At 41.7% G+C, this 12,131-nt stretch overlaps 1 protein-coding gene across 2 annotated transcripts in view; it reads left to right on the forward strand.

Moving 5' to 3' along the window:
* Nucleotides 1–12,131, forward strand: part of scube1 (signal peptide, CUB domain, EGF-like 1) — a 95,628-nt gene that overhangs the window by 2,728 nt on the left and 80,769 nt on the right. For both annotated transcript variants that reach the window (XM_076011211.1, XM_076011210.1), the window contains exon 2: nucleotides 4,139–4,261. In XM_076011211.1, the coding sequence (XP_075867326.1) occupies nucleotides 4,139–4,261 (123 nt within the window). The remainder of the gene's footprint in view (nucleotides 1–4,138; nucleotides 4,262–12,131) is intronic.

The raw sequence follows: 12,131 nt of genomic DNA on the forward strand, positions 1-12,131 counted from the left end.
GTACGCATTTGAAAGGAAGTTGCGTCATAGCACTCCGCAAAGGCTTGTCCCAATTCCCAAGGGTCCTTAGGATGCTCAAAATGCGTACTCGGAATGCGCCCTCGTTTTAGCCGATTCCCAAGGCTGCCCCGCTACTATCTTTCGCATACTTATGTATCCCATGATGCTTTGCGTGCTGCTGCAAAGCATCATGGGATCCTGGGAAGTCAGCTGAAATTAGCGGCACATACTGGCAAAGACACTTCGTATAAATTTAAGTATTAAATTTCACATAAAATATTCAGTTTTAACATATGTTTTTTATTTACGTGAACATCCGACGCCATCGTTAGATGGCGAACCAATGGTTAGCTTGATGCTATGAAAACGTCACTTCCGGGGGTTGGCCACGCAATGAGGAAATACGAGCACTGCTGTCCCGTCGTCCCGCGTTTGTGATGCCAAGTGTGATGTCGCCGAGCCGAGCGACAACAGCAAAGGGCCTCGTGCGGTGACAACGGGAGCGTGAGTCGGAAGCTTGTTGTTAGTGGTTAATCGGCGTTTCAGAAGAGCAGGGGTGTTAAAATAGCATCTGACTGTACAACCGCAGGTCCCAGTTCAAACAGAGTTCTCTGCAGAGATAATAAGAAGCATCTTTCATGTGTAAGAATCAAGGGAGGGGCACTTCAAAACAACGCACCGTCTAATTTTGATCACCGCAGCCTCCATGTCAGTTTTTTTTTTTTTTGTTTTTGTTTTTGTTTTTACCAAGCCCAGAAATGTTTTTTTGTTAACAATGAAAAGAGTTTTACACCAAAAGTTGAAGATTTTACCACACTGGGACAAAGTTTACCTCACTTTAGCGATTGAAACAATGACATAATTTCTGGCTGACGTGGCTGTAAAACTGCTGAATGAAGAAAAGAAAAATGATGAAAGCAGGCGCCTAAGTTATTTTTTGACATAAAAGGCAAGAAGATCAGACCTTTGCTCAGTGTCTGGGTGGGAATCTGCCTCCCTGCATAAACAGGCTTCTCTCACCTCTTGACCAGTGGCAGTCGGTGGACACCGTTTGTTCTGATTTGAATTACTACTGAAAGGTAATGTGTTGAAAAAACACCATTGACATGATATCATAGGGCTAAAGAAAAGGGAAGTCGTGCTGGTTCACTGCAGAGAGGAAACTAATCTTGTTTACTGACCAACCAGTCAGATGTCGAAGCTCAGTTGCAGTTCACCCTGTGACTCTTTTTTATACATTTCCAGGTCCTGAAAAGTATGGAAAACTTACTATTGAAAAATATTTAGGTATCCCGACCATTACCGCTGGTCTGTTGTTTTTTAATATAAAATGAAGAGTTTAAAAAAATGAAATTGTTCATCAACTGTCTCAATGCAACAGATGCAGGCAACCCAAAGCAATAGTTTTGACCCTCCTCCAGTCCAGGTGTCATCAAGTTTTCACCTATGTGTTGACCCACAGACAGTCCTGCACTGCACAACTGCAGCAATAGTGCAGTGCCTGTAGTAAGCATAAACACAACTGTATGACCAAGTTTTACACATCCAAAGTTTAAGTTTGGATGTGCTCTATGGTGGAGTAAGTAATAAAAAAAAATGGTCCAAAGCATGATGTCAAAGCTCTCACAGAGTCATGATGGTGTAGTGCTGTTTTGGCTACTTTAGCCTTCCTGGCTTTGGAACCTGGCAAGACATCCATCCATCCATTTTCAATACCTGCTTCTTCCTGCACTCAGGGTCACGGGGGTCTGCTGGAACCAAACTCAGCTGTCATAGGGCCAAGGCAGGGTGACACCCTGGACAAGTCGCCAGTTCATCGCAGGGCCACATAGAGACAAACAACCGTTCGCTCTCACACACACACACACCTATGGACAATTTGGAGTTTCCAGTTTGCCTCATATGCATGTTTTTGGACTGGGAGGAAGCCGGAAAACCCGGAGAGAACCCAGAGAGAACCAACGCAGACGCAGGGAGAACATGCAAACTCCACATAGAAAAACCCCAGGCCCAGAAATGAGCCCTGGCAAGGCACCTGTGAGGCACCTGGCAAGACATATCTAAAATAAATAAATAAATAAATAAATAAAAATGTCTGGAAAAAGTACAGAATGTATAGAATATTAAAACTGCAAATGGGGTGAAATTCTGTGAAAATTAACAAAATATTAAGACGTTTATTTTTTAATGCTATTAGCCTTACACTCCACCTTTGTGACGTACTTCCAGTTTTGCCAGCGAGCGATTCTGGAAAAGGAGTTTCCAGTTTAGTCCCTACTCCAGTCACAATGGTGGGAAAATGAACAAACACAAGCGCAAGCGCTTTAGCTGTATGAAAAAAAAAAAAAAAAGCCAAAACATAATATGAGGGAAGCGTTTCACTTCTAGAAAACGGTGGGTGGCCCTAGTGAGCGCTGATGTGTGCCCCTTTGTACCGGGTGTCACTTTAAACAGCGACTCACCCGTCCTTCGAGCGCAGCAGTCGCTAAATATGAAGAACGGGGTTTTAAGTTTTACCTAGCATCATCAATTGTGTCGCCTACATTTCGGAAAAGGACAGAATTCATACACTGTTAAGGCAACATGGGTTAGCCGGGGCTGCTAGCATAGTATAAGCCTGTCATTTTGAATGGAACAACTATGCTAACAGCAAGACATGGGTTGCCATCAAATCGTACTAGTTTTCCCCATTGACGTTGAAGAGAAGATTGTGTAGCCCGTGGTCCCAACGCCTGTTGATACTGCTGTTAGCATAGTTCCAAAAAGCTAGTTAGTTTCAAAATGCTGCGGTAAGAGGTGCTTGCATGCAGTCACTATCTGCTGTGCACACTGGCGGTATCCATTTGGGCGCTGGACAGATGCGAAGAGCAACCAAAAACAACCTAGATAGTTTGCTATGTTAATAAAGATGGTATGGTATTTGGCTTTATTGTCATTGCAACACGTAAACGTGTACAACGAAAATTGTACAATCCCCGTCCAAACATAAACAGGACAAATATGAAAGACAGGCCTGCAGGATTTTGGTAATGTCACATCACTTTCAACTTGTTGATGAAAATGACAAAAAAACAAACCAAAGAAAACCCGCCAGCAATGTTTTGTTGTTGCAGTTATTTGCAGAACAGTGAACTTAATATTGTATTACTTTAAGTCCACAGAGGGAGCTGATGCAATATCACATTAGATTCCCATACTCTATTTTTTTTTCTCTTTTTACTCTTTTACAATATGGCCTTTATATTATATAATATATAACGTAGTAAATCATTTATATAATATTGGGCCAAGCTGCCCCTCATGCCAGGGTGGAGGAGAAACACTAAGCATAATGCAGCGACTAGATTATAAAACATTCCTCTGAATGTTTAGGAAGAAGAATATTCACACTTTTCTACTACAAAGCAGCTGCCCCTGGTTTTTACGTGACCCAAATTGGCGATCCTGAGTGACATACTTTTCTAAAGCCACAATGTGAACAGTTGCCACAATAGACAGTTGGATGCCACGTCTAAGTGGCGCATCCCAGACAGAATGTGACCACAGGAGACAAGAAGTTGTGCCTTCTGAAGCAAACAGTCATTTTGTGAACCTGTCAAAGTCCTTAACGTAGTCTGTCATCATCAATGTTGTGCGGTGGGAGCTAGCCAACCGTTGCGGAGCAGACCCTGAGGTCAGGGAGCGCGCTAAATCACACACTAAATGTCAATGTAAAGAGAGTCACTTCCGTTTCAGGCGTTCACATTGTAACTTCAGTTCAAAGAGATTCCTGTGTGGCAATAAGAAACAAAAAATGATGGCAAGTTAAAAAAATAAGTTATATGACAGATACACATGGGAATTAGTTGAAGAACAAGATTACATTGCAATGAGATACATTGCTATTCTTCTTAACCAGTGATGATGGCTCAACTCATCACAATGTGTACTGTGTTTCTGTACTTCACAAAGTGCCCACAAGTTTCAGTGGCTCAGTGAAATGTCATGAACAAATGATGCTGGACAGCTTGCAATCTCTATTTACTCTCTGAACAAACTCAGCAGGGGGATGCGCTGAACCTGCTGGTCGCACTGTGCTTTTACCGTAAGGTACAAATAAAGAAACCTTGACCATGACCTTTCTCGTTTGGATGTGCAGATGTGGACGAGTGCGCGGAGGGCTCTGATGATTGCCACATCGACGCCTTGTGCCAGAACACGGCCAAGTCCTTCAACTGCATCTGCAAACCGGGCTACAAAGGAGACGGCAAGCAGTGCGAGGGTGAGTGGCTTTTGTAAAAGTGATTTACCCCCCAATCCTGCCTCCCTCTTTCACTTTAAAGCTCTGTGTTTTTGTTTTGTGTTCTCGGTTTAGCCCTTAGAAAATAATCCAAGACACAAACACGAAAGCACGAAAACACAATCCGTGAATTTGTGCGCAAGACTTCAAACTTGATCTCATCTCAATCTTATTGTCGTGTTCCTTCCATTTTCTTCCTTTTATGTTTCAGCCATTCATGAGGAATAGAATCCAGGCGAGGACGAAAATGTGTGTTTTATCTGAAGCAGCTATCGTCGCACCTGCTGTATTTCTTTTTGGTGTGTGAAAACTTAAGAATGTTTTCCTTTCAAAAAGGACAAACTTCATGGAATGTTCTCCAAAGGGTTCAAAACACTTTACGGACGGGACCGTTTAGGACTGATTTCAGAACCAGTGGTGCACATCAAGGCCTGGGTAGATTTATTTAAATGATCAATTTCAGTAAAAATCACAGCCTTTACTTCTATTGGCCCTCTACTCCAGTGCTGAAGTGAATATTTCTGCAAATCCAATGTTTGTGATGTAGCAGAATGCACCATTATTGATCAGAGAAACGGGATAAAATGAGAATTTAAAGGTCCAGTCTGTAAAATTTTACTTGATTTCTCAATTTTATATCGGTAAAAGCGTAAAATACTGCCCTTAAATACATTAATGAATGTGTATTCTCGCACTACAATAAAAGTCATTTGGTTTTATGCAAGACTATCCATAGATCAAGGGTCCTTCTTCCAGTTAGCTGCCATCTTGCACCATCATATTTCTAAGGAAGCCTGGTGTGGACAATCCAGCTGCCTTAAAATTTCCCACACCTGACCTTTGAGCAGTGAGCCGAGCACGTTACATGTGTTTCCGTGAGGCTGTTTCACAAGTCCCACACACCTTCCACCCCCCACCGTCCCTCTCCTCCCCCCCGCACCTTAATTAACGTGGAGGAAGTGGAGTGAGTGGAGGGTGTGAGGGTGAGACAGGGGCAGCACCTGGCTGTGCGTTCACACCTCCGCTCACTTCTGCCTCAAAGCACTGCGCAGCTGGAGCTTCGCCCAGTGAACACATAGGCCGATTCCCAGCTCTGTCTCTCCGCTCCCTGCACACACACACGCACACACACACACACACACACACACACATACACATATGCACGCACACACACACACACACACACCATAACCTTCCGCTGTTTCCCCCCGTGTTCGGTGCACTTGACTGCGCAGAACAAGACAGATTGCCTTTATATAACTGAGGCTTCTGTATTTACATCATTGACTCTGATTTGAACAGCGACGCACATTGAAAGCATCAGCGACTTTTACACAGCATCAGCAATATATTATTATTACAGCCGTGGATGGAGTTAAAACAGCAACACAGTAAATGTGGAACCGGGATGATTGTGATCTAATGATCCACTGCTATTAGATGAAGCTGTGTTTTTTTTTGTTATAAATGTCTTATAATCCTAGAGTGAGAGCAACTCTGCCAGACGAGCTAAATAATGTTTTTTAGATTTACTTTCTGAAATTGAATAGAGTGGCGTAGAGCGCCTTTATTAATCCCACATTAGGGATTAGGGTGCAAAGAAGGAACGTTATATTAATTTAAAATAAAATAAAGAAATAAAAAATAAAATAAAATATGTATAGAATTAAAAAGGAAAACGCAATATATTTACATTTCATGAACAGTTGTATTATTTACAGTTATCTACATACGTGACGTACTATGACGTAATGTAAAGTGCTTTGAGTGCCTGGAAAAGCACTATGTTCATCTAATCCACTACTATTCATTATTATTATTATATAAATACGTGTTTTATTGCACCTTTGTGAAATGTAATGTGGTGAAGAGGATGATTTTATTGAATGCAGCCTCTAATACTGAAAAACCTCCTTTAAGGGTTTTACCCTCATGACACCTGAGGATTCACAGTTCTATCACAGTGTATCACCTTCTCTTTTTCTTGTTTTGCTTTGTGTAATGACATGCATGTATGTTTTTTTTTTTGTTTTTGTTTGTTTTTTAACTTTTTATGTCATTACTCAGGCCTAATAACCCCCCTCATGCCAGCGCCACTGTCTGCGTGGTCCCGATCTTGTTTTAGGTCTGGTGCAATTTGAGACGGAAGTCCAGATTGCAGGATTGATTTTTAAAGTGCATGCAGCTGCTAATCTGATGAATCCCTTAAGGTGACTTCTAGATCAAATATTATAGACACTGGTGTTAGTGATGCAACACCATATAAAACTGTAATTATGCAAATGTCCCCTATGCAGGATAAATAAAGATATTCTATTCTATTCTATTCTATTCTAACACGCTACTCAATGAACACATTTGCATGCTCAGCATTATTCTCAAAGGGTCTGATGTGCACAAACAATGATTGTCTGCCAGAATCTTATTTCCGGCAGACAATAGTATAGTCATAATATGCAGATGCACAGAACTGTACATCAATTATGTTTAAATTGTAGTATAGTCAATTATAGTATTGTATTATTACAATGTACGCCTCAACGTTTGTGGTTAAGTAAGTATCACAACTGTGCCAAAAGAAGCTTACAATCAGGCATGATAATTGTTTCCATGTCTAGTGCATTTGTTTCGGAAATGACACTGTAATAAATTGTGATTCACTGATGGAAATAAGATTCTGTCAGACAATCACTTTTGGGCACAATGGGCCAATATTTCAAATAAGTTGCTTACATACACAGCACTACAGAGAAAGTCTTTAGAGTTTACATCCTCCATCCATCCATCCATCCATCCATCCATCCATCTTCTATACCTGCTTATTCCTATTCAGGGTCACGGGGGTCTGCTGGAGCCTCTCCCAGCTGTCTTAGGGCGAAGGCAGGGTGACACCTTGGACAAGTCGCCAGTTCATCGCAGGGCAGTTTACATCCTAATCAGCATTTTCCTAAACAAGCTGGAGGTGTAAACTGCTGCTACGCTACGCACGTCGTGACATGAGATGTCTTATGAACTACAAATGGCTACATTTTTTTTCTCACTTTCTCAGAGTGGCATTATTTCTCTTCTTTTTACGCGTCACGGTTTGATGAGGTTCACTCGACGATGTGCTCGACAAGAAGAGCGAAGGGAAAAACGGTAATTGTACACGACATGCTACATACGCTACAGACAAGCTAGCACAGCTGAGGCCTGTACCAAGGAAAGCAGCAGAAGCAGGGATTCTTAAGGTGCGAGGTGTTTTAAAAACACTATAAATTTCAATTTGTCTAATAAGGAGAAACAAAGATTTGTAGCAAGTCAACAGTCTGCCAGCTTGTCTAAACCAAGTAGAATTAAATCAGAATAACATGCTGCTGGACAGCTACTTTACCACACAATTCAAAACACATTCAGGCAGCACCACAGAGAGCTCGGTCCAACTGCCTCCATTCCATCTTTAGTTGCTGTGTGTCAGCGTGCAGCGCACATCAAATGATAAATTCGGCCTTATCAACAATACAAAGTTAGCCTCCTGAGCTCTCTCTGCTCTCAAGACTTCTTTGTTTTCGCATAGGGTGATTTTTTTCCCTGCGAGTCGTCGAGGAGTATCTGGAACTGTTTGTTCAGCTGTATGTGTTTGAGCTCAACATCTCGTACGTGAGCGCCCGCAGTTACAAAAGTGAGGTCGGGATGTGTTGTAATTGCGTGGTGCCAGAGGATTCCGTAAGGTTCAATCAGATAAGAAAATCCCAAACTATTTTATTGAAAAAAAAAAAAATGTTCCAGTATCAGCCTTGGGTCTTATGAGTGTGAAACAAGTTCATGCTCTCAGTTTCAGCTTCTTTGTATTTCCCTTTATGTTATCAGCCAACAGAATTACCAAGTTGAGCTGTCTTGTCTTGGTAATAACATCAATCATCATTATTGTCTTTAATCTAGACATTTAAAGGAGACAATAATCAGTTGTCGGATAAAAGGTGATTAAACATTGGAATGTAAAGACCCAGCGGTGTTGTTTCATCTATGTATAGATTTGTCAGTGGCAGGACTGTAAATGGTTGTGGTCCCCTTGAAAACACGACACAGAAACATAGTTTTGGTTAACTAGCGTTAGCGTTCCCAGCTCGGTGAGCCAACAATCAAGCGCTTTCAGGCTTATATACTCAACCAGTTTCCTCGCTCGCTGTGTGTTTGTTGCAAGACCAGGGAGGGGGTGGAGCGACGGAGATGAGAGGAGTCTGATTATCGAATCAAAAAAATTGCTGATTTGTGAGAAGTCTTTCTCGAAAATTGCGGTTTTGTGGTCAGTTTCACCTTTTTAAAAAATATATTCATTTAGAAAGACAATTTGGGGCATTTATTTTGCAGGACACACTATTTCAGTAACTTCAATAATTTATTTACTGGAAAAGATACAAAGGGCTAGCTTAGCTGTGTAATACATTTAGGGTCACGACTTCATGATAAGGAAAAAATAAATGCGAATCCTGAGACTCCACAGGTTGCGTCGACTTTCACAGTAAAACTGACATCCAAATACAGGACAAGTTGCTCTAGGTGCTATTTTTTGGGGGGCGGGGTGAAACTTGCTTTTATTTTTAGTGCACCACTATTGATGATGTAATTATGCCACTCGTTTATGTCCACTGTAAAAGTGTGTGATTTACGAGCGTGTCTGAATGAGGCGCCCCAAATAACACACCGCTCACTCCTCCTCCGTCCCCCTCTGAAAGAAGACAGCAGAGGGCTGCTCAGGAATAACAGCCCTTTTTATTGCATCGCTGCGCTGGGCACCGGCAGTTCAAATCACTTTGTGTGAGTGAATTGTTTGGTGCGTCTGCAGGTTGTCCCGTGCCGTGGTCGTCCTCACACTGTCACACTTCATCCAGCAATATATTGAATGATTGTCGTAGTACTGAAGATTGGCCCTGGTCTCGAGACAGCGTTTTAAGGCTCTGAGGCATTTTCACTGGGTCTCGTCTCGGTCTTGACTCGGTGGACACTCAGCCTGCACTGCAATGACAGATAATAGCAGATAACAACAGCTTTTGTTTCACCACCTCATCCCCAGAGCTGTGCAGAACTTTGAGGGCTTTCACAACCACCACTAGTGAGATTGATGAGTGTGTTTTTAGTGTTGAGCTCTGATATCGAAGATTGTTACGCATTGTTGTTGTTCATGCTTGGCATGCCATCCTTTTCAATTAAAATATTCCTAGTTCATTATATTATAAGTTTCTTTTTTTGAAATGGTTGGAAATAGCTGTCAAAGCGGCAAAATGGTAAAGAAAATTATGAAAAGATTCCTTCCTGTCAATAAATGTTGCTTTTCCATTGATGTAAAAGCAAACATGAATTTTCAAAAAGACACTGGGCATTTGTTCTGTTTTGTTGTGATTTTCTTTCATACATACACAGTCTTCGCCTTGTCTCGATCTCGATACTCTCGAGTCTTGATGGTGTCTTGGTCTCAGTTGGTGCTGTCTTGACTACAACACGATATTATTAATATTATTACATTTATTCCCCGTTTTCATGTTTTTGGAGTATCACACTGCGTCCTGACTGTATCTTGGGATCTCTTGACCTCCCTGCCAGCTGTTTAGCCCCCCCCCCAGCTAGTGACAGAACACATCAAATGAAGACAGATGGTGGATAGGAGTTGACCCTTGACCCCCACGGTGATTAGATATGGGCGCAGTAATTGGCTGTCTGTGTTTTCCATCAACAGGCATTATGGGTCACTTTGCCAGCCGCCACCATTAGCAGCTCTGTTTCCTGGAAGCACCTGGTAGCAGCAGGACGCCTGTTCTTACTCCCGTCTCCTCCTCCCGTTTTTTCTTCTTTTATTTTTTTAATTTTCAGGGTTATTACATTCACCAAATGAATCCATCAGTCATCACTCGTGAGGTCACTTCTTCCACAAATGTCGATTTACTCCGCGCTTGTTTATCTTCACAGCTACTATTTGTACGTCATCATCCTTGCATTTTTCTAAACAAACACTGCATAATTTACCAGCCTAACATTTACAATGAAGCAATTTTAACAATGAATCGCAACATTGTACTTTCTATGCTACCTGATAGATATGCACAGATACCACTTTTTTAAATGAGAGTCTAAGTACTTGCATTTCTCTTACTCATCGATACCAATACCGCGTACTTAGTAAAGGCCGTTGCACATTATAAAATTACTTGGTCTTTTCTCCACAGATGTTCTGTTACTTGAACAACATTCCTGCAGTTTCACAGCAGTACAAATATAAATTGAACACAATTGTCATTTACATACATTTACCGGTACATGTATCGGTGTTGTGGTGTCAGCATGTATTTTACCAGTACGGGTAGAGTACTCAATCTACTATTGGATACCCGATACTGATATCGGTCTCGGTGCATCCCCATTACCCAACATCGATAATATCATTAATAAAAACAGCTGAAAACAAAGACAAGTGGATGAAAGGCTTATGTTGTCTATGTAATTGAGTTTTGTCACAATTATACTATACAATATGCAGGGGGGCGGGCTTAAGTTCTCATAATACAGAATGTTAAAGGAAAACATACTGGATAAACCTTTTCTCCCACATTTGTTATATTTCAGAAGAATATTGCACAATAGAGTATTGGATTTGTTGTATACAATGCTTTCAAAGGTAAATGAGAAGATTTTACCTCTGAAAACAGTGGCACAGGAATTAAATTGCATAAAATGTTAATGCAAACTTCTGTTCTGGTTTACATACACTCCTAGAAAATGTAATTCTATTATTAAAACAAACAACTTGCAGTAGTATCCAATAATGCATTGTGTTCTCATATATTCATATTTTGTGCTCTTCTTATCAGAGGAGGAGAGGGAAATGATATCCAACCCAGTTCAATTGCACCATTTTAACAGGCATGCCAGATTGTAATTTCTCAAGAATATTTATTACTCTATTGATGATGAAAATATTCTGTCCATATACATTTAACCGAATGCATGTGAATGTGCACCCGATTGTGAATAATCTGCAGAGATCAACAGTGAAAAAGACGCCTGCTCTTGGCCTCGTGTTTTGGAGCTGCTAGGATTAAAGCCGTGGTGACCGAGGGAGATGCTACACCCCGCTACTGCTAATTAGCACTCAGCAGCCTGGCCCTGCAACTCTGTTGAATTAAAGTGGAATCGCATCACAGTCACAATGAGTTGATCGCACGGTGACGTCCGCACTGGGAAAAGACTTCCATCAGGACATCCTGTGTCCTCAGAGGAGTCATTCTCTCTAAGTGTGAGCTTCTGAAATCTGATCCACTCTCTCTCTGTGGCCTGCCTGCCTGCTTGCTATGGAAAAATGTGAACTTTTATCCCCTGGGCTGTCAAATGAAGAGCATGTGGGAGGAACTGCGTATCAGTCAGGCCTGCCTCACTGGAGATGGGGGACCTCCTGCTCATTGAGTGATTGAGTGTGGCTGCTGAGGGAGCATTGTGCCTCTGTTTACCAAGCTGAAGGACAAAATTATCTACTTCATGTCACTTACTCACTCACTTCTGTAAAAAAAAACACCCATTAACAAATATCCATCCACACCTATCTCAGTAGGCGTCTCAGGGCCACGGCAGACTACACCTTGGATTAGTTGCAAGTTTATCAGTTGGCCCTCTTTTCACAGCAATGCCTTTAAATTCTCACCGGTAAAACAAAATTAGCATAATCACTAGAATTTTCAGCGGGACGGCCGCTTATCACTTTCGCGAGACTGGGCAAAACAGGAAATGACGAAAACGTACGAGTGGAGGCGACGCGTTGTTTTTCGTTCACGCTGTTTAGCATCATTGAGGGCCATAGAGCCTGTTCTTCTGTTTTTGCTGTGTT

The sequence above is a fragment of the Nelusetta ayraudi genome, unplaced genomic scaffold, assembly GCF_046127955.1.
Source record: "Nelusetta ayraudi isolate G7.1 ecotype Tasmania unplaced genomic scaffold, CSIRO-AGI_Nayr_v1 ptg000135l, whole genome shotgun sequence".
NCBI lineage: Eukaryota > Metazoa > Chordata > Actinopteri > Tetraodontiformes > Monacanthidae > Nelusetta > Nelusetta ayraudi.